This window comes from Natrix helvetica (assembly GCF_964273705.1).
Source record: "Natrix helvetica genome assembly, chromosome: 10".
Classification (NCBI taxonomy): Eukaryota; Metazoa; Chordata; class Lepidosauria; order Squamata; family Natricidae; genus Natrix; species Natrix helvetica.
The window spans coordinates 415,736-439,117 of record NC_138561.1 but is presented as its reverse complement, the minus strand read 5'-3'; the positions used below and the strand labels follow the sequence as shown (position 1 = coordinate 439,117).

At 48.0% G+C, this 23,382-nt stretch overlaps 1 protein-coding gene across 4 annotated transcripts in view; it reads left to right on the top strand.

The window, feature by feature from the left end:
• The window catches only part of SETD6 (SET domain containing 6, protein lysine methyltransferase), a 46,735-nt gene that overhangs the window by 7,812 nt on the left and 15,541 nt on the right, over positions 1–23,382 (top strand). For 2 of the 4 annotated variants that reach the window (XM_081963191.1, XM_081963193.1), the window contains 3 exons: positions 6,185–6,305; positions 6,593–6,773; positions 7,596–7,738. In XM_081963191.1, the coding sequence (XP_081819317.1) occupies positions 6,185–6,305; positions 6,593–6,773; positions 7,596–7,738 (445 nt within the window). Of the gene's footprint in view, positions 1–6,184; positions 6,306–6,538; positions 6,774–7,595; positions 7,739–23,382 lie in introns of all 4 variants that reach the window. The other 2 variants (XM_081963190.1, XM_081963192.1) reach the window with 1 other exon arrangement.

Genomic DNA, 23,382 nt, shown 5'->3' with positions numbered 1-23,382 from the left:
GTTTTTTAATGCTGTACGCCGCCCTGAGTCCTTTGGGAGAAGAGTGGCATATAAATCCATTAAAACAAACAATAAAACAAACAAGAGGAAGGTTCTCCCTGCCACCAATAAAAAACCGGACAAGAAGGGGGGTTCCTTTTTTCGGAGGCAGCCCTTTTGGGGGTCTGACTCCTCAAACCTGGGAACCTCTTATCAGAGGTCATATCCCCAGGGGAATGACCGTGGACAGGACAAACCCAATTTCAGGGAGAAGGGCCGTCAACAACAACAGTCCTTTCGTCACCCCTTCCATGGCGGTGCCAACGGCCGCTCTTACCACAGGTCCAAGTGACCCATCAACGGGATCCTCCCATAGGTGGCCGTCTTCAACTTTACGCCGCCCTTTGGGAGTTGATCTCCACGGACGCGTGGGTCCTCAACACGGTCAAGCAGGGACTCACCTTAGAGTTCCTATCTCTTTCCCCGAGGACCTTTGTCTGGTGTCCCGTTCCCTTATCCCTTCCCAAGAGGGAACGCATGCTGGCAGAGATTCAACATCTCCTACAGATAAACGTTATAGAACAGTCCCCGTAGAGCAGGAAAAAAGAGGGTTTTACTCAATTCTCTTCCTGGTTCCCAAGAGCTCCAGGTGGTGGAGGGCCATTCTGGACCTCAAAGCTCTAAACCGGCATCTGGCCTACAAGCGTTTCAAGATGCAATCCCTACAGACCATCCTCGGTTGCATCAGACTTTAAAGAAGCGTACCTGCACATTCCCATCCGCAGCTCGCACAGGAGGTTCCTCAAGTTCCACTACAACGGCAGGCACTACCAATACAGGGCTCTCCCGTTCGGCCTGTCGTCAGCTCCGAGGACCTTCACGAAAATACTGGCAGTGGTACCTGCGCTCCCGTCCAATACAACTACTCTGTTACCTCGACGACATCTTGATTCAATCAACGTCCGTCAACCAGGCCGTCAGAGATGTCCAGCTCACCATCTCCACTCTTCAGCATCACGGGTTCTCGGTGAACTGGGGAAAGAGCCAGCTGAAGCCGTCCATCCGCATACTGCATCTCAGTGCCCTCATCTTCTCCGAATGTTGCAGGGGGTTCCTGTCGCCAGATCGCAGACGCAATCTCATGACCCAGGCCCACGAGGCGAGAGTAAAACAGCTGGTGTCCATCGTGTCATTGTCCCAGCTCCTGGGACTCATGATCCCAGGATCATAGTTCCATGGGCACACTTACACACCCGCGAACTGCAATGGTTCCTGCTCCCCATCCAGAGGGCAAAGGCCAGCAACTCTCCCAGGAGAGTCAAGCTCTCACTGAAGGTAAAGCAGTCACTTTGGTGGTGGGAGTCGCAGGCGGTGACAAAGGGTTGCCTCTTCAGAGAACCGGAACGACTGGTGGTCACGACTGATGTGAGTCTCCAAGGATGGGGGGCCCACCTTCAGGAACAAGTGACAAAAGGCAAGTGGTCACAGTGAGAGGCGACGCAGAGCATCAACTTCTTGGAACTACGGGCGGCTAGACTAGCACTGTGCCATTTCCAGAGAGACATTGTGGGCCGCCATGTGTTGCTACATAGCAACGAAGGCCCACATAAACCTCCAGGGGGGCACCAAGTCCAGGACCCTCATGGCAGAAGCAGAAACTCTGGGGAGGTGGGCAGAACGTCATCTGGCCTCCTTGAAGGCAGACCACATCTCGGAAGTGGACAACGTGAGGGCGGACTGGCTGAGCAGGACGACCATTGACAACACGGAATGGCGTCTTCATCCGGAGTCCTTCCACCAGATCACACTCAGATTCGGTCTTCCGGTGATCGATCTATTCGCCAGTCCTGTCAACGCCCAACTCCCGAGGTTCTTTTCAAGGTATGCCACTCCGCAAGCGGAGGGGACCAATGCCCTACGCTGCCGTTGACCGAGAGGCCTCTTGTACGCCTTCCCTCCGCTCCCACTCATTCCACAAGTGATCCAAAAAATTCTGGCAGAAGGAGCGGAAGTTCTTTTCATTGCACCTCATTGGCCCAGGAGATCCTGGTGCGCGGACCTGGTCAGCCTCTCCATCCGCAGACCTTGGAAGATTCCCCAGGAGATGCTGTCCCTCAGCCAGGGGGCCATAGTACACCTGGATCCCAAATGGCTCCAGTTGGCTGTCTGGTCCTTGAAGGGGAACTCCTGAGGAGAGACAACCTGTCTGACAAAGTCATCTGTACCATACAGGCATTGCGACGTCCTTCTACGACTCGCATTTATGACGCCACTTGGGCGACCTTTGACTCCTGGTGCCGGTCCCACGACGTTGTTGCAGCTTCAGCCACAGTACCGCAATTGCTTGAGTTTCTGCAGGAGGGGTTGGACAAGGGGTTGGCCCCCAACACCCTTCGCCGCCAAGTTGCTGCCCTATCCACCATCTTAACTAGACGTTCTTCCATCTCCTTAGGGCAGCATCCTCAGGTGAGAAGGGGCTTCCAATTTGCATCCCCCTGCTATTCACAGGTTCCCCACATGGGACTTGCCACTTGTCCTCAGAGCTCTGACCAAGACTCCATTTGAACCAATCAAGACCATCGGTCTCCAGCAACTAACCCTGAAAACTGTCTTTCTCATAGCGATCACATCAGCTAGGAGGGTGTCGGAGTTAGCAGCACTCTCGGTTTGTGAGGACTTGTGTATTAGCCATGCTGACCAGGTCATTCTCAGGTTAGATCCGGCTTTTCTACCAAAGGTGAACTTGTTTCACAGGACTCAGGAAGTAATACTACCTAACTTCTGCCCTCATCCTCAGCATCCCAGAGAACACACCTGGCACAAGCTAGATGTTCGGCGGACGATCTGCAGGTACATAAAGAGGACGAAAATGTTTCGTCTCTCCGAAGCACTTTTCATCTCTTTTCAGCCAGGCTCGATGGGACGGAAGGTTTCTCCTTCTACAATAGGTCACTGGCTGAGGGCTTGTATTAAATTAGCCTACCTGCAACAAGACAAGGCAGTGCCACCTAGAGTCACTACAAGAAGTGCTGCCACCATGGCCGCCTGGGCAACTCAGGCTCCCGTGGAGGAAATATGTCAAGCAGCCACTTGGACTTCTCCAACCTTGTTTTTACGACACTACCGCATTGACTCCTATGCCACAGCTGAGGGTTCCTTCGGGAGGAGGGTTTTACAACAGGTTGTAACAACTACATGCTCCTTGGATGCTCCGGTTTCCCTCCCTGGGACTACATAGCTTGGGTATGTCCCATGCTTGGACTCTCCAAGCAGCGCACAGGAGAATGACCGTTGTCTTACCTGAATGGTCGTTCTCTGGGTGCTGCGGGCGAGTCCAACCCGCCCTGGGGTATACTTCCTATTTACTGTTTGAATCCGGCTGTGTGGAGCAAAGAGACTATAATAAGACTGGATGAGATACCGTGCACACGTCCATCATAAACCTACGCCTTCTTTTTTGAACTGGTCCTCAATGAGGAGAGGAGGTGTGGCTAAGAAAATCAACTCAGTCCTTGGGCGAATAGACTGAATTTAACCCATGCTTGGACTCTCCCGCAGCGCCCAGAGAACGACCGTTCAGGTAAGACAATGGTCATTCGCAGTGACAGCTGCTAGCGCATCATGCAAACAGCCTGATATATTTCCCATTGCATTTTTACTTATTTACGTTTTATTTGATTTCTGTAGATACCTCTCTAGATATCAATTGACTCTGAACAGCTTATATTTTAAAACATAAAAACAAATTATAAATAATTAAAATACTTAAAATATTTTTGGTCATTGAGTAAAACTATTGCCATGGATCTTATTTATTCATTAGCTTACTCTAGCTTACAAATTGTAGTCACTAAACAAGGACTAGCCTCACTGTATAACGCATAGCTGCTGCAACTCATAACCATCTGTTTTCTGAACTTTTAGTAGAAAGCTTCCATAGTTTCGACATAGTTTGGCCACTGCGAAGAAATCTTAACCAAATAATTTTATGGATTTAGTGGCCACTAGGATTTAGTGTCAGCCTAGTTACAACGACCATGTTTCCCTGAAAATAAGAGATGGTCTTATTTTCTTTTGACCCCTGAAATAAGTGCTTGGCCATAAGGGGAGGCCTTTTTTTTGAGGAGGAGGAGGAGGCAGCAAGCCCACCGGCCCCACCCTCTCAGATCTCTCTCTCTCACACTCACACTCTCTCTCTCTCTCACACACACACATACCCCTCCCTAACCTGCTTTCCAGCTCCATTCTCCACTGCACGACTGCAACAAGTCTCCTAAAAAAACATTGTATGGTAGTTGAGACCTTCCAACTTCTCATGAAAAAAAAACCTCACAAAGTTGGAAGGTCTCAACTTTTTTTTTACACCATTCTCCCACAGACTTGTTCCTCTGTATGCGCAATGGAGAATGGAGCTGGAAAGCAGGTTAGTGAAGGGATATGGCTGCCTTGGAGGGGGTGGTGTGTGTGTATGTGTGTGTGTGTGTGATAGAGAAAGAGAGAGAGCGCACATTGCCGCTAGTCCTTTGAGGTTGGATCAGATCTCTCTCTCCCCCCCCTGCCCCCCCCTCCCCAATGGCAGTGGTGGAGCTTCAGTGCCTGGCCAGCGAGAAGCTTCTCACCCACCCTGCCTGCTGTTCTACACTTCTCGGCTGTGGCAGGCCCCATGCTGCTGGAGTTGCAGGTGCTGCCTTGCCCACTGCCACTTTTGGGCTGCTGAGCTGGCCCACCTATTCGGTGCTGCAGTTGCTGGGCTGCAGCTACACTGAGCCCGGTGCTCTTTGGGTCTTGGCGGGCACTGCAACTCTCATTCCGGCTGTGAATGGGACAGCAGCGGGCGAGGTTGTGTGGCTTCGCCACCAGCCGCTTATGAATGGGCCTTGGCAGGGTGGCGGCGCTCAGGTTTTCAGAGGTTTTTGATCGGGTTTTGGTGGTGGGCTGGGCCGGGTGGAAGGTGAGGTGGTTGCAGAGCCAGGCAGGCATCAAAGGCAACTAAGGGCAGCCCCATGCAGCCCACTCGCACAGCTGGTAAGAGAGTGCAGCGCCCGCCAGGGTCCGAAGACTGTTGGGCTTAGCATGGATGTGTGGTAAGCCTGGTGTCTGCAGCAACGAATAGGCATGCAGGCTGGCGCTCAGCAGCCCAAAGGCGGCAGTGGGCAAGGCAACACAGGCAGCCGCTCCCAAAGGGGCCCTGGCAGGCTGGCGGTGCTCAAGACGTTTTTGGAGGTTTTAAATCTGGGACGATTCAATCCGATCAGGCAGGAGCAGCCCTGCAGCGCTTCCGATAGCAGTGTTGCCAGGAGGCCGAAGAGGCCAGCAGCATCATGGGCAGCCCTTTGGCCATTTAAAGAATTGTGGATTTCAACCCCCAGAACTCCCCACAGTCGGTCTCCTCTCCCCCCTTTCTGGGTTGGGGTTGGAAGTTTGAATGCACCCCACAAGGGAGCCTCCACCCTGGCGGATGGTTGTCTGCAAAAGCTGAGATGGACAGCCGGAGGGAGGGGGAGAAGGGAACGAGAAAGCACGCACCTTTCTCAGCACAAAGCTTCACAGAAAGCAAATCAAACCGTGATGAGGGGAGGGGATTTTCCTGAGTACGGTGTTAAAAGTTAACATTTCAGAAATGTTACCTGCGGAGGCCTCCTGGTGCAACACTCTGCTGCAGCTTTAGAGCATACCTTCCCTGCAGAGGATTGCAAGGCTGGAGACTTTGCCTTGCTCCGATCAGCAGGAAAATCCCCCCCGCCCCCCTTTCCTTGCCAATCATTCTATCCTTGGGGAGTTCTGCACAGACGCACGTCCCAGAAATGCTCACTGTGGAGCCTTCAGCCTTGCAATCCTGCACAGGGAAGGCGCAAGTTTGCTCCAGAGCTGCGGCAGGGCATTGCACTGGGAGGCCTCCACAGAATGAGAGGCAGCTCCTGGCCAAGGGCTCAGCTGATCTGCGGGCCGCAATTAAGGTGCCGAGCTTTCAGGGAAGAGATGCCTCCTGTGCTGGCCATGCCCACTCCTTCACTAGGCCCTATTTTAAGGGGAGGGCTTATTTTAGCGCATGTGCTCAAAAGCCCAATTGGGAGGTCTTATCTTCGGGAAAACATGGTAGTTACAGCAGATTTTGGGATCCCTCAGCTGCCGTCCCTCTTATCTGCCTCAGTGTAATTTTGTTCTCCTTCAAGAGCTTCAGTCACTTGTTTTTCATTTGATGCAGTTTCCAAGAACCTCTGAATGAGGAAGAAGAGGAGGAAGAACCTAATCCTCCAGTGATGGTGCCCCTGGCAGATCTTCTAAATCATGTGGCCAACCACAATGCCAACTTGGAATTTTCTCCGGTGAGCAAGAGCTTCATTGTCAATCTACTATCCCTGAGGTTGCATTGCCCTGAGATGTGCATTTCCAAGGAGGCTTTGAAGAGGAATCCAGGGCAGGGATACCCTCCTTTTTGTGCCCTGCCCTGGATGCCCTGTTCCAGGTCAGTGGAGGAAGCAGAAGTGAAAATGACTTCTGCTGAGAGACCATCAGCTGCAGATGGTCCAGGAAAGGCTTTTTTTCTAGAGATATTCAGGAGAGCAAAACAAGAAGGAATCTGAAGGGATCCCCTTTCCTGCTGTCTTGGCAGGAGTCCTTGAAAATGGTCACCACTCAGCCTGTGCGCAAAGGCCAGGAGATATTCAACACCTATGGAGAAATGGCCAACTGGCAACTCCTCCACATGTATGGCTTTGCTGAGGCCTACCCTGGCAACACCAATGACTCTGCTGACATCCAAATGTTGATGCTGCTGAAAGCTGCACTTCAAGGCAAGTGGCTCACCCCTTATTTAGGATGAGGAGCACCTCAAATTGAGATTTTCTGTTTCAGATGGAGAGGTTCAGTCAGACAACACCTTGCCCATGAGGGCAGGTCATCATCTGAAAATCTGAGAACTTGATGGAAGGTGGGCTGGAGAGGCTATTGTGACATAGCACTCAGGGAAGTGGGGTGCATGTTTGAGAAGGACTTTCTCCCTCTAATAGAGCTCAGTTGAACTAGAGACTGTGACATTATGGCAGAACAGATGGATTAAGAGTAACAAAAAGAGAACGATTGAAGACAATCCATTGAGGGCTGGTTGACAAGCCTGTTGCTGCAGGTACTGCTGCATTTTAAGCCAGTTGTAGCTTCTGGTTGCTCCTCGAGGGGAGCTCATTTGTGAGTTCAGCAAGGTGTGAAAAGTGAAGAGCCTCCCAATCGAGGAAAGGGCTGAAGTGGCACACCAGGAGAACCCATGCAAAGGCCCTCATGGCCATGGCTGCCATCTGCTCTAAGCAGAAGGACTCCAAATGGCCCTAACCAAGCTCAAGACCACCCAAGGATGGTGACTTCCCTGACCCTAGTGGCCAAAATAACTGCAGCCACTCAGTTTTCTTACAATGAAGTCCCTTCCGCACCAAACATTTCAGTTGTGTTCACCAGATTGAGAAGGTTGCTTATTTGTAAATTCCAACCAACTAGATCACACACAAGTAGGAGAGAACTGCTGCTTTGCAGTTCAGTTAAACCAGGAAGACAGAGAAGGATAGCTTGTTTCTTTCCCAAACAAGCATTCCAGAGCTGCTTCTGACTGCATGTTATTCAATCAGCCACAGATACAGACATGGAAGAGAAGCTGGTTCTGGACCAATGGAAATTCCTTTGCCATCAGGAAATGGTGGGTGAGGAAGGGGCATTTGTGATTGGCCGGGAGAGAGTTTTCACTGAGGAGGAGCTCTCGGTGGCATTGCAGGTGAGTGATCTGACCTCCTAATCTTGGAATTATTTTGGTTAAGCAGCAGGAGAGTTGGCCAATTGGATGCTCCCTGCTTTATGTTTTTATGATTGCTCTAATTTCAAAAGCCTAGAATTAATTTTTGACATTTCAAGAGATTCAGCTGTACATTGATTTATTCATTTAGCGTATGGCATATCATACATGGACTACCAATATATATTAACATTGTAAAACTGTAAACATTTAGCTCAAGAATCAAAATAGAATCCGTTTCTGAAAATCTTGCTGTTTATTATTACATTGCATGGTAATGTCGAAGCAAAATTAACTCTAAGATTCCCAGATACCAATTCATAGAATTAAACAATAATTTCCCAACTCCTCACTTTGTCCATGCAAACAAGTTCACTTTGGAATTGTCTGCTTCAGCACCACACCTGCTACAATATCTTTGAAAAGACTTTGGGCTCTCACAGTCTTCAGTGGAATCGTTGAGGTTTCATTTCTCCATCTAACCCATTCTAAAGCAACACCTCCCCTCCTTACTCTAATGGCAAGTTGAAAAGAAGAGGCATGTAGCTGCAAAAGTTTCATATCTGACATGCTGACCCTCCGAAAGAATAGATCTGGAAATGTATAAAAACAAATATATAGACATAAAGACATTATTAGGATTTTAATTACCTAATCTCCCCCTTCATCGAGGTCATTCAGAATGGAATTTCTTTATTAGCTTAGCTACTCTAACATTATTCACTGTGCCTCCACAAGTTTCCTATTGCAGTTTTCCTCTACAATATCTAAAATCCAAAATTCTTTCAATTTCGTGATGCCTCTTTCCCTTAACTAGAATTGGGAGTGGAGGTGGTTCTTTTATTGGCCTCATTCCTTTAATAAGCTACAGTGAAACACTGGGTAAATCTGTTTAAAATCCTTGGCAATTGCAGTTTTACAGCAACTGGGTTGATGACTTATGACAGTAAAAGGGCCTACCGTATTTATTGGAGTAGAAGCCACAAAAAAGAGGCTGAAAATCTGGGTGCATCTTATACACTGAATACAGCATTTTTTGCCTCCCGAAACCCCGCCCCTTCACCAAAATGGCACTGCAGAGCCTGTAGGAGGCTTTCAGAGTGCTCCTGGGGGCTGGGGAGGTCAGAAATGAGCAAAAAACAAGCCGTTTTTTTTTTTGCTCAATTTTGCTCCCCCTCCCAGTCCCCAGGAGCACTCTATAAGCCTCCTAAAGGCTAGGCATGCAATTTTTTTGACAAAAAAACAGGGTGTTTTTTGCTCATTTTTGACCCCCCTAGGAGCACTCCATAAGCCTCCTAAAGGCTATTCATGCCTTTTTTTTAAAAAAAATGAGCTCGTTTTTGCAAAAAACAGGCCGTTTTGGAGAGGTCTGGAGAGTGCAAAAACTTTTTTTTTAAATTGCCTCTTCAAAACCTTGGTGCGTCTTATACTCCAAAAATACTGTATATATTTAGGACCCAGTTTTTACAAGGTATTTTATTTATTTATTATTTTTCAGTTTTTCAATTTTATTAACAAATATGTAAAATACACACACACAAAACTTAGACGTACAACACATTTACACAATGCAATACAAACAGGAGCTTCCTGTTCTTTCTAGTAGCAATTATCAATCGATAGCACTCACCTTATATTATTTCCCATTCAATTGTATTTCATTTGGGTTTCACCATTCTTAACTTTCTTATTTTACTCCTAACTATTATTTTTGAGTTTTGTTACATTCCTTCATTGATTCTTGTTTCTTTCCTCCATCCACCTATACCAGTGGTGGGCAACCTTTTTTTTCAACTGAGCCAAATCTCGCCAAAACCACGATTGAAATTTATTTTGAGAGCCACATTTTTAAAACCAAAAATACATAGGATGGTACACTGTTTTTAGTTTCAATAAACTCTGGCATTTGAAGCACGCAAGTCTTAAAGCTGTCAAGTTACAAGATCCTTGCATCCCTAACCCTTTAGGAAAAAAAACCCAAGGGGTCTTCAAACCTGACAGCTTGAAGACTTGTGGACTTCAACTCCCAGAATTCCTCCTCCAGTCATGTTGGCTCAGGAACTCTGGCACTGAAGCATGCAAGTCTTAAAGCTGTCAAGTTGCAAGACCCTTGCACCCCTAACCCTTTAGAAAAAAAAACCCAGGGTCTTCAAACCTGACAGCTTGAAGACTTGTGGACTTCAACTCCCAGAATTCTGAGAATTGAAGTCCACCAAGGGCATCAATCATATTAGCCCAGGGATCTGCAAAATTGGCTCTTAAGACTGGTGGACTTCAACTCCCAGAATTCTGAGAGTTGAAGTCCACCAAGGGCATCAATCATATTAGCCCAGGCAGGGATCTGCAAAATTGGCTCTTAAGACTGGTGGACTTCAACTCCCAGAATTCTGAGAATTGAAGTCCACCAGTCTTAAAACAGCCAACTTTGCAGACCTCTATGTTAGCCCAAAGCCTGGCGCTGGGCGGGCCTTACTCCCCCATTGGTGGAGCCCCAAGAAGCGAGGAGGGAGAAAAAGCGACAGAGGCCAAGGAGCTTCTCCCCCCCCCCCCCGCAAAAATCTTATCAGGGAGCCGGCGGGCAGTAGCAAATTAGCTGATCACGCGGCGTGATCGGCTAATTTGCTACTGCCCACCCGGCTCCCCGGTTAGATTTTTGCTGGGAGGAGGCAGGGGGGAAGCTCCTTAGCCTCCGTTTCTTTTTCTGCCTCGTTTCCCTTTTTTCTTTTCAAGCGCCCCTTTCCCTTTTTTCTTTTCGACCCACAATGATTAGGGAGGATCCTGAAGCGAGGAGGGAGAAAAAGAAACGGAGGCTAAGGAGCTTCCCCCCTGCCTCCTCCCAGCAAAAATCTAACCGGGGAGCCGGGCGGGCAGTAGCAAATTAGGCGATCACGCTGCGTGATCAGCTAATTTGCTACTGCCCGCCGGCTCTCTGATAAGATTTTTGCGGGGGGGGGAGAAGCTCCTTGGCCTCCGTCTCTTTTTCTCCCTCCTCGCTTCAGGATCCTCCCTAATCATTGTGGGTCGAAAAGAAAAAAGGGAAAGGGGCGCTTGTTTTGAAGTGCCCGAGAGGAGGGAGGGGAGCGGGCGCCCGGCACACAGAAGAGCCACATTAAAGTGTGTAAAGAGCCGCATGTGGCTCGCGAGCCGCGGCTTGCCGACCACTGACCTATACCATTTATCCCATATCTGATAGAATTCTGATTCTTCTTTTCCCTGAATTTCTTCAGTTAGTTTGTCCATTTCAGCACAGTCCATAACCTTTCTTATTATTTCATCTTCACTTGGAGTTAGTTTGTTTTTCCACTTCTTGGCAAAGGCAATCCTTGCCGCCGTAATTATATGTAGTATTAAATACTGGATTTTGTATTTCGCAGATATTATTCCTAATAAAAAAAATTCAGGTTTCCATTCTATTTTAACCCCCGTTATTGCCTCCAGCCAATTTTTGATCTTTTTCCAGAATTTTTTAGCTGCCTCACAGGTCCACCATAAATGGTAATACGTTCCGTGTATCGATTCGCATTTCCAACATTTTGGGGAGGTATTTGTTGAGATTTTAGCTAACCTTGTTGGTGCCAGGTGCCATCTATAAAACATTTTGTATTGGTTTTCTTTGTATGCAACTTAGAATGTCATTTTTAAGTTTGTTCCCCAAAATTTTTCCCATTTGTCTAATTCAATATTATATCCAAAGTTCTGCACCCATTTTATCATTTGTTCTTTCACAATTTCCTCTTCCATTTTATACTTCAGGAGAAATTTATATATTCTCCCTATCATCTTTCTATCCGAGCTTTGAATAATTTTATCCAATTCGTGTGGTTCTGTTTCGATGTCATATAATTTGGTATCTTTATTGTATTTAGTTTTGATTTGAAGGTAAGTTAGCCAGTCAACTTTCATGTTCTGTTCTGCCAATTCTTCAATTGTTTTTAAGTTTCCCTGTCTATCAATTAAGTCTCTATATCTTAGCATTTTGTTCAAATCTATAAAATTTGGATGGGTCGTCCTTTCTGTCAGTGATAGCCAATTCGGAATTTTCACAGTGGTTGTTTTTTTTTTTTTGAGCCATTTTTGTAATAACGCTCTTCTAATTAAATGATTTTGAAAGTATTTGTGCGTTTTATTTTTATCATCCCATAGGAATGTATGCCAGCCTGCTTGCAAATCATGGCTTTCCAAGGTCAAAATTCGTTTATTCTTTAGCTCTATGCAGTCCTTCACCCATGTTATTGATACTGCTGATGCGTATAGATCCCAATTTGGTAATGCTAAACCTCCCCTCTCCTTACTAGTAGGTAGTGTGATGTCGTTACTAGCTGTAGCTGAGAGGCTGTCCAAGGAAACAAGGGAAATGTTCCAGGGACCAGAAGGAAGAGACCCCTTTCAAGTATGGGAGTGTGTTTCCATTGGGGAAAAGAGGGGTAACAGGCAGTGGATTGCTATGCACCACACCCACCAGCATGTAAAACTCCAAGCAAGCCTAAGACCAGAAGACAATTACAGAGGTTTTTGGGGGATTTGCACATTTCTCTAGACAATAAGTGGCTCAGTGACTAAGACTCATCGTCGCTTGTCAATCAGAAGATCAACAGTTCAGCGGTTCGAATCCCTAGCGCCGCGTAATGGATTGAGCTCCTATTGTCCCAGCTTCTGCCAACCTGGCAGTTCGAAAGCATGTAAAATGCAAATAGAAAGACCGTTGGCTTACCTGAACGGTCATTCTATGTGCGGGAGAATTCGAACATGGGTTAACTTTTGTCTGCTTGCCCAGAGACTGCGTTAGAAAAGTCTTGGCCATGCATTCTGGCCAGAAAAGTGCAGTTTTTTCACGGGCACAGCTGATTTGAGAGATGGAAATAAGCTAAGTTTTGGAAAATTACCCACAGACCTCGGAACAAAGAACCACAAGGGTGGGACTCAGGTAAGCCAATGGTCGTTCTCCTGTGCTCTGCTTGGAGAATCCAAGCATGGGGTATGCCAAAGCATAGGGTCTGAAGGATGGGCACCGGATAGGTCCAGGGTCGCAGGAATGACCATTGTCTTACCTGAACGGTCGTTCTCAGGGCGCTGCGGGAGAGTCCAAGGAGGGGGTTAACACAGCCTGTTTGCCCAAGGACTGAGTAGATTTTTCCCCTCTGGTCATGCCTCCTTTGCCTCTTCTGGATCAGTTTTAAAAACGAGGTCTTGTCCGACGAAGACGCCCTCAGCTCACACCTGTGTAAAAATACAATCTTGGAGCTAAACAATTACCCTGGGTGGGTCTTGGACTCTCCCGCAGCGCCCTGAGAACGACCGTTCAGGTAAGACAACGGTCATTCTCCATAGCGCTGCTTGGAGAGTCCAAGGAGGGGACATGCCCAAGCTATGGTGTCCCAGGGCGGGAAGAAATAGCATTGTCTGGAGCCTCAATAACCTTCTGTAACACTCTACGGCCAAAGGAGGCTTCGGCAGAGGCAAAGGAATCGATCTTGTAGTTTCTAATGAAAGCCGTGGGTGACGCCCACGTGGCCGCTCTGCAAATGTCCAGAATAGATGCTTGAGTCGCCCAGGCCGCGGTTGTGGCTGCACTTCTGGTGGAGTGTGCCGTTACACGTGCTGGGACAGGCTTGCCCTGAAGGTCATATGTCATCTTAATGCAAGCCCGCAGCCACCGTCCTATGGTTGAAGACGATACCTTGCGACCCAGCGTGCCTGGTTGAAAAGACACAAAGAAGGCCTCGGAGTGCCTGATGTCCTTAGTTCGTTTCAGGTAAATGTGGACTGCCCTTCGCACGTCCAATTTGTGCCACCTGCGCTCCTTGGAGTGTTGAGGACTGGGACAGAAATTCGGGAGGATCACCTCCTGAGACCTGTGAAAATGAGAATTCACCTTCGGCATGAAGGCGGGGTCTAGCCGTAGGATGACCCTGTCTGGGTGTATGATGCACAATTCTTCCCTGACCGAGAAGGCAGCAATCTCAGACACCCTTCTGGCTGAAGTAATGGCTATGAGGAAGGCGGTTTTAAGAGTCAGATGTCGAAGAGAAACCTTCCTCAAGGGTTCGAAGGGAGCCGCTGTCAATGCCTGTAGGACAAAGGGAAGGTTCCAGGTCGGGTACCTATGCACCACCTGGGGTCGAATGTTGTAAGCCCCCTTCAAAAAACTCTTGACCTGAGGATGGTGACTCAGGGATTGAAGTTGGTGTCTGGCTAAAATGGTGGATAATGCAGCAACCTGGCGCCTGAGTGTGGCTGGCGCCAGTCCTTTGTCCAAGCCCTCTTGTAGGAAGTCCAACAACTGAGGGATGGACGCTTCCACACTGTCAATGTCCCGTTGGCTGCACCAGGTAGAAAAGGCAGCCCAAGTCGCATCATAAATACGAGTAGTGGCCGGACGTCTGGAAGCTTGGATAGTCTTAATGACGCTGTCTGAGAGGCTTTGGTCCTTCAGAAGCTGCCCCTCAAGCGCCAGACGGCTAACTGCAACCACTGGGGCTCCGGATGGTTGATGGCCCCCTGACGCAAGGATACCTGGTCTGGAGGAATTTTCCACGGTTGTTCCACAGACAGATCGACCAGGTCCGCGAACCAGGATCTCCTGGGCCAATGTGGAGCCACCAGAATGAGCTCCGCCCCCTCCTTCAGCAGCTTGTAGATCACCTGCGGAATCAGAGGGAGGGGCGGGAACACGTAAAGCAGACCTGGAGGCCAGTTGGATCTCAGCGCATCCGTCCCTTCCGCTTGTGCTGACTTGTAGCGGGAGAAGAACCGCTGGAGCTGTGTGTTTGCCGCCGTGGCAAACAGGTTGACCTGTGGGAGACCAAACCTCCTTACCACCTGTGCGAACAGGTCCGGATGAAGTTGCCACTCCGAGTTGTCGATGGTCTGACGGCTCAACCAATCCACACTCACGTTGCTGGTTCCGGAGATGTGATCCGCCCTCAGCGACGCTAAGTGGATCTCTGCCCATCGTCCTATGGCCTCCGCCTCTGACATGAGTCTTTTGGAGTGGGTCCCGCCTTGCCGGTTCACATGAGCCTTTGTGGCCACGTTGTCGGTCAGTAGCAGAACGTGGTGACCCTTCAGCTGTTCTGCAAATCTCCTCAGCACAAGACGGGCTGCCCTGAGTTCTAGCCAATTGATGCTCCGGGCTGCCTCTGCGCTGGACCACCTGCCTTGCGCCAACTGTCCCTGGCAATGCGCCCCCCAACCGTAGAGACTGGCGTCGGTCGTTACCTCGATCCTGTCGGGTTCTCCGAATAGGCAGCCCTTCTCCACTGCTCGAGACTGCCACCAACTCAGAGACCGTGTCACTCTTGGTGGGATGCGAACTTTCCTGGTGGAGTTGCTGATCTTTGCTCTTTGCATTGGAAGCAAGAACCATTGCAGCTCCCTTGCATGAAGACGTGCCCAGGGAACTATGTTGAGACAAGAAATCATGATCCCTAACAGTTGGGATAGTTGTACTACCTGCCAGGACCTGTTCTTGCGACACAACCGGATTCTGCTCCTGAGGTTGCGGATTCTTTCCGGAGACAGGGACACCTGGCAAGAGACCGAGTCTATTATGGCGCCCAGGTGTTGTATGCGCGTGGCAGGAGTCAAGTTGCTTTTTTCCATGTTTACGGAAAACCCGTGGTCCTGTAAGGTGCGAACTGTGATGTTTACATCTCTCACCGCTTGTTGATGAGTCCTTGAGTGGATGATGATGTCGTCCAGATAGCACTCCAGACGGACGGGGAGCTTGCGCAGGTGGGCCGCCACAGCTGCAAGAAGCTTCGTGAACGTTCTGGGTGCAGAAGAAAGTCCGAACGGAAGCGCCCTGTATTGGAATTGCTTTCCGTTGTAACACAGGCGCAGGAACTTCCTGTGTGCGGGATGGATGGGCACATGCAGATACGCCTCCTTGACATCGATGGAGGTGAGCAGATCCCCTTGTCGCATGCAGCTTAGGATCGACTGAAGAGACTGCATTTTGAAGCGCTTGTAGGCCAGATGTCTGTTCAGGCGCTTCAGATCTAAAATGGCCCTCCACCCCCCTGAACTCTTGGGGACCTGTTCTGGAGGAACTGACTCTATTGCGTTGATCTGCAGAAGATGATCTATTTCTGCCTGCATGAGAGCCCTCTTTACAGGGTTCCTGGATAGTGGGCAGCGAACAAAGGTCCGCGGAGGGAAGGATAGAAACTCCAAGGTTAGCCCCCTCCTGATGGTATTTAAGACCCACTTGTCCGAGGTTGTTTCCTCCCAACGGTCTGCATAGAATTGCAGGCGGCCCCCGATGGGAGGAGAACCCAGATGGTCACTTCCCACGTCTAAACTGACGGTTGTGGGAGCCCCCACGAAAGGGCTTCCAAAAGGACCCTTGATTGGATTGTCTGCCCCTGGAAGAAAAGCTGTTTCGTTCCTGGGACCTGTCAGAGGACTGGTTAAAATGTCTCTGGGAGGAATAGGAAGAGGTGGAGGCCTGGGCACCTTCCTGTGCCTGAAAGGCCTGTTTCCTGAACGAGCCCTGACCTTTTTTGTCATGCTTCCTGAAGGTGGAGGGGAGGACCTTCCTCTTATCCTTCGTCTCAATCAAGAATTTCTCTAGGGAATCCCCAAAGAGATTGTCTCCTTTGAATGGAGCTGAAGCCAGCTTCCACTTCGCCTTCATGTCCGCCTGCCAGTGCCGGAGCCAAAGCAGGCGGCGAGAAGTGATGTTAGACGCTAGCGCCCTGGAAGCGAACTTCACTGCATGCAGAGAGGCATCAGCGGCATATTCCACAGCTGTCATGATCTTGTTAAGATCATGTCGCCAACGAGATGCTTCAGATGGGGCTGAGATCTGAGTTGGCGCAGCCATAGTAAGGATGCTCTCGTAAAGAACGAGGCAGAAGTGGAGGTTTTGATCGCCCAGGCAGCCGCCTGGTGCGTTTTGAGACAAGCCTTTTCTGCCCTCTTATCCTCTGCCTTTAACCCCTCTAATAGCTCGGCCGGGAGATTAGAATTAGAGGTCAGAGAAACCACAGGGGCATCCACCTCTGGTGATTTCAAAACATCCTCCAACCTAGGCTCTAAGGGGTACAGTGTTTTGTCTGCGCCACTGGGGTTGGCCAGGGTACCTGGCTGCGCCCATTGGCGCTGGATAACCTCCATGAACATATCAGGGACTGGGATCAGTTCTGGGTCAGGGGTTGTTTCGCTGAACAGCCCTGCCATGAGGTCCTGGGATGTAGAGGGAACTGCCTTGTCCTTAGGTTTGGCACCAAGCTCAGTAGAGGCTCTGGCCTTGTGTAAAATGGCCTTGAACAAGGATGGCTTGAAGAGACCAGTGAAGGAGGGCTTGTCTGGAGGCATATCCTCATCCTCCGAGAGAGCAAATTCCTCAGCAGCCTCCTCCTCCCACGTAGACACCTCTGTGGTGACAGAAGTGCCCGGGGAATCGAGGACTCTGGTCCGCTTTTCCCCTAGGGGGCGAACAGCCCTAGAGGCTTCGCCACCCTTGCCTTCCTGTAGCCTCATGGCCTCTACCACACCCTGGGAAATAGCCTGCGTGATGAGCTCCCTCATTTCTGCTGACATAGCTGGGCCCTTGTCCTCTACAGGCCTGGATTGGTCATAGGCCTGTCCCTTGCCACCCCTAGAAGGATCTCTCTGATCCTCTGCATGAAAACAACATTGAAAAGAGGGGATATCCTCTCTGACTGAAGAGCTAGGAGAATCTGGATAACCCAGAGAGGCTGCAGGGGAGCCTGACATGGAATCCCCATCACAGAAGGATGGAGATCTATCCCCCATTTCATCCCCCTGCTCTATTTCCCTCTGAATGGGTGGGGAAGGAACTGGCCCAGCCTCACTTGGCAAAGATGCAGAGGGAACCTGGGGCCTAGCAGACTTGTCCTTTAGGGAGTCCTGCCCCTTGTCCCCTTGAATTTTGGGGGCCTTGCTCCCAGCTGAGGAGTGGGAAGCTTTTCCCCCAGCGCCCTTGTTTCCCTTTCTCCCTTGGCCTGAGGGATCTGGCCTACTGCGCTTTGCAGATGGCCCTGCCAGCTCCTCCCTTCGCTCCAAACCTTCATCAGCCATCCTTGGTTGAGCTTGATTCGAAGAGGTCGCTGCTGAGGGAAGGGCAGTGGACGCTGGCCCGATGGCTCCAGAAGCGTCTGCAGATTCAGTTGGGAGGCTGGATCAGGCACCAGGACACTCCTTGCCGCTTCCCCTTGGGTGGCTGGGGAACTTCAGGCTTGCTGGAGACCCAGGCAAGCCCTCGCAATCCTCCGCGGCTATCTGCTTGAGGCGGAGAGGCTCTGCTGCTTGCTGCTGCTGTCCGGTAGGCAAAAACTTTCCAAAAAAATGGCCGCCGGCTCTTCTGCGCGCCAAAAGCCTCACTTAAGGTCCAGGCGCTCCCTATTGGCTGCAGCCGAAAAGCGCACCAAAGCAGCGCTTTTCAAAATGGCCGCCGCTCTCCCGATCGGCAAAAGACGCCACTTGGGAAAGCAAGGGCTTTTTTAAAAGCCTCTTCCCCAAAGCGACCAGGAAAATACGGGGATTGCCGTCTTTCCCTGCGCTCGCCAGCAGGCGCCGGATGAGCGGCCTCGCTCATTCCCCCAGCTGCGGCTAAAGCAGCTGTGGAACCGATCGCTGCCTCAGCCTTTACTCTTGCAAAAAAAACCTTCTTCTTGGTAAAAAAAGGAAAAAGGAAAATAAAAAGCCAAAATAACAAAACTTGGGGAAAAATCCTAATAACAACTTAATATTAACACATAAAATACTCTAAAATTACTATTGGAGAACCCAGTCTATTTACTCAAAAACTGAGAGTTCCCCAAAACTAGTCCTATCGGGCGGACTGAGTTTTTAAAACTGATCCGGAAGAGGCAAAGGAGGCGTGACCAGAGGGGAAAATCTACTCAGTCCTTGGGCAAACAGGCTGTGTTAACCCTCCTTGGACTCTCCAAGCAGCGCTATGGAGAATGTCAATGACACATGGCCCAAATGATGCCTTGGTGGAGGCAAACACGTCCAGTTTATAATGGCAACGGAAATGACCAAGTCGCCACCCTGCATATCTCCTCCACAGAAGCTTTTGTTGCCCAGGCAGTGGTGGTAGCCGCACTCCTAGTGGAGTGGGCCGGTATACGTCTGGGTACTGGCCTGGCCTGGATTCCATAGGCTAGGCAATGCAGGCCTTGGTTAGAGTTCTTAGTTCTTAGAGGGTAATAAAATCCCATTTGAAGTATGAACGGATCATAAAAAGTTAGTGGCTTTAAATACCTCAAGAAAATTGTCTCTTAAGTAAGATGGGCTCAATATTTCAATTGATTTAATTTTAATCTCCGTTACAAAAACTTTGGGCTGAGACGGCTTCTGGTTTCCAAAGGCGACGGACGCTGGGCGTCCGCTGTTCGCCTCTCTGGTGGGCTCCTTTTAGGAGGACAGGCGGTCTCGGAGGGACCACCTGCTGTAGGGCGGCTTGCTGGAACCCCCGGAATCGGCGGCAGCCGTGGGGGGGTTTTCCAGCCTCGCCTCAGGAGCTGGGGAGCGAGGGGGGTGCATAGCGCAGCAGTCGGCTGCCTCCACCTTCGCTGAATGGATTCCGGAAGGAAGTAATTAATTAGAAGTTGCGGCTGAAGTGCTAGAGGTGAGAAGTTCGCTCCAAACTCCCTAATCCTCATTAACTGATGAGCAGCAGCCTTTTGTAAATTTGTGGATTCAATCTATTTGAAGTTGGAAGATTGGAGGGGGTTCTTTCACCCCCCTCGGGTAAAGCGGCACTTGGACTATCTCTCAATCTTGGAATGGAGAGAGAGAGTAAAAGTTGAATTAGTCACTTGCACTAACTATGTGAGGAAGATTTATATCACAACTGCAAGAGGTGATTGCTGAGCTGTTTTAAAAACTTTATGGAAACTTTTGATCTTCTGCTCCCTGTGAAAGGGGGAACCAAGATGGCCTGCTTCAGTCTTCTTCTTCGCACTTATAAATGAAATTTGCCTTTTGAAACTACCTTTGAAGAAATTCCTGGCTTTATATTACTACTCCCCCCGAAGGACTCCTGGAGCTCCTCCTGTTAAGTGGTCTTTCTGGATTTGGATTATTTGATTCTCTTTTTTTGTGACTTTTTGGCTTGGAACTGTGATTGAGGATTAACTTTCACTTTTGGACTTGCCTGTCTTCTGGGACTCACCCAGCTGCACACTCCACAGACGCCATTTCTTTTGCAAAAGATTTATAGTCATCTCTGAACTCAGACAAATGGGGCCAGAAAACCACCTTCAGGCAAGGCAGCCTCGGCACCCACTTCCTCTACATCCAGCCCAACGACTCAACAGACAAAACTTCCATCATTTTTACAACAAGAAGGGACTGGAGAGAGTTCAAAAGATTTATCTGTTACCCAAATGTTCCAGGCTCTTATGAAGGGACAAAATGAGTTGAAAAAAGAGGTGGCAGATTTTAAAGAACAGCTCAGAGGTGTACAGCAGCAAACAACAGAAAATGAACAAAGAATTGGTGTGCTGGAGGAGGGTGCGGTCAGGCTGGGAGAGGAGGTTAAGGCAGTCCAGAAGGGGAATAGAGAATTGGAAAATTTCATGGTAAACATAGAACTTGAAATAATGTCCTTTTTTCTCAGATTCCAGAACTTACCGGAGACAGAAGATGAAGATCTTAAGGATATTATGAGTACAATCTTAGCAGAATATATTAAGAGAGATAAAGAACAGTTGTGTTGGGATATGGATCTGGTTTATAGGATTAATTCAGCATATGCCAGAACACATAATGTTCCAAGGGAAGTACACGTTAAATTTCTTAGGAAGACCACGAGGGATGAGGTGCTAGGGGCCCAAAGGGGGGACCACTAAAATATAAAGACAAAGAAATTACCATTCTTAAGCAAATTCCGAAAAAAATAAGAGATAAGAGGAGGAAGTATTCCTCCTTATCAAAGAAATTATATAATAAAGGAATTTGGTTTAGATGGTTATTGTCAGAAGGAATGTTGATCTTCTGGGAGGGAAACAGAATTAGAATTAACACAGTTGTGGAGGCAGAGGCCTTCATTAAAAAACATAGTGCCCTCCTAGAGGACGAAAATATAAGAGGTAGTGAAAAAGGTGACACTACACAAGATATAAAGGAGGGAGGGGCAGCGGCTCCACCCGAAGACGGGGGAGGGAGCAATATTGAAAAGACTCAGGTCACACAAATAAATGTATCTGAAATATTGTAATTGTTGATATATTAGAAAGTGGCAAAAGAAATGATTGAACACATGGTTGATACACTGTATAACAAGACGCTGTTTCTGCTTATCTTTTATCTTTTGTTTTTTCTTTTCTGTCAAAGTTGTGAGATTTGGAGAGATTTCAACCTCTAGCACGATGGAGCTGCCAAAATTTTTGTATATTCACCTACCCTTTCCTATAAATGTTTAAAAATCAATAAAATTCTTTTTTTTTTTTAAAGTTTGGGCTGATGCTTTTTCACGTATGCCTCAATACAAAAATACCAAGGAAGAAGTGGTAAATTCTATAATCTCTTCCAGCCAGCTCTCAGCACCAGCTCGATAATTCTACACAGGGGAAACCATCCCAGGTTAGTGTTATATTTACTGAGGCAGAAATTTAAAGAGGCTTTGGAACAAGATACTTGGTTCCAGAACTATAAAGATGATCTCATGATAAAACAAAATCTGGCATGGAATGGGACTAAAGTGTATATCCCGAATAGTCAAAGGACACTAAGTGTTAGAAAGACCATATGATGCAAAATCAGCCGGTCATTTTGGATTTGTAAAAACCCTTCATCTTGTAAAAGGACAGTTTTGGTGGCCAAAATGAAAAGGAACATAAAAGAATATGTTGCTAGTTGCTCAGGTTGTGCTTCCATGAAGTGATTGCTTGGGAAAACCCCAGGTTTATTACAGTCACTGGCTAACCCTATGAGACCATGGGAAGTAATAGCAATGGATTTCATTGTGCAATTGCCTGAGACTGCTATGGATAGTAGTTGACTTATTCTCAAAACAAGCACAATTGTCCAAAGGTCTCCTCAGCTAAAGGTTTGGCCAAGGCGTTTGTGCAGTATATTTATAGGCTGCATGTTATCTCTGTGAAGTTCCCCGCAAAATTTTGGAGAGGATCCTTGAATCGTACCAAGGACTCATCCGTGTACTAATGGAGCAGCAGAGTATCCCAAATGCAATTATCATTGCATTTGGGATACTCTGATATATAAGATGGGTATATAGGTAAATTGACATAAATGGGCTGAATTATTATCGTTTGCTGAAGTAGCATACAATAACGTGGTACATAGCAGCACAAGACATACCCCTTTTAAAGCTGTATTGAATATACCTGAGATACCTCAAGAAACTCCCTCTTCAACAACATTAACAGAGTGGATGGATAGTATAAGGAGCACATGGCTTGGCAAGCAAAGCTTTGGGAAAAGCACAAAACAAAACAACAACAGGAAGATAAGAAAAGATCTACTCAAAGGTAATTTAAAGTGGGCAACAAGGTATATTTGTCCATGAAATAATTGAACTTTAAAATACCTTGTAAAGGACTTCCTGTGGTGACGTCATCGTGCTTGGAGTTGAGGAACGGGAGCTCTCCTAACCTCTTCGTTTGGGCTCATTTTTTAGCGCTGTGGATCCTGGAGGGACCAACAGATTAAGGGGGAAACTCTGAAGACGCTGAGGTGATAAGGCAAATCCTCCCAGCGGTAGGAGAAACCCACTAAACGGACGAGGATCTATCCTGCCACTTGGTCAGGGTGGAGCGATGGCGACCGCATAAGAAGGAAGCAGAGAGAGAAAGCAGTTGAAATCGAGACATCTGTTACTGTTATTGACAACCCAAAGAAGAGGAGGACAACGCGAAACTGGCAGAGAGGGTGAGCTGGAAAGAAGGAGGTTCTGGGAAGGAGATTTTTCAGATTTTTGCCGAAAAGCTGTGAGAGCAGAATCGCTGAGTTGGAATTGACGCGTAAACAACTTGAACTAAAGTGGCCAGAGGGAGAACGAAAACCTGGCATGGACAACAGGAGTAGGACATAGTAACTGCTGAGAAGACGTGTAAAGCACAGAAGGATTGTTTAACATTCGGGTTGGTTGTTGACTTGTTGACTTTTTTCTTCTTGCTCTTTTGGAACGATTAGAGGGCTTCGTTACCCACCCACCTCTATTTTCCTTTGTCGCTGGACTTGTGGCATTAACTGATTGACACTAACAGTGATACTGAAGAGAGGGTGACACCTAGTGGATCAAAAATTTGAACCGTGAAATCTGATGTAAGAAAGCTAACAATGAAATAAGTTGATATATATGCACAAAGAGAAACTAATTATAGAATTGAATATCTATATAATTGATACAACTGAGAGACATCTATTGGTATAAGATAACAGTGTGATATATAACTCTAGGATATATAATAATTAAGGATCAAAAACAGAATAGAACAATACATAGAAATGTTTAGATATTAAAACGTGATATCAAGGAAGGTTAATTATTGCTAAATATTGAGATATATAATTATTGATACTATTGATATTGTTGATAAAGTAGAAGTAAAGTAAAATTTATATGCAAGTGTGGACAAGGATAAATAGGGGGATAAGAATGGCAACTTAAGGAAAGTTAGTTAAAA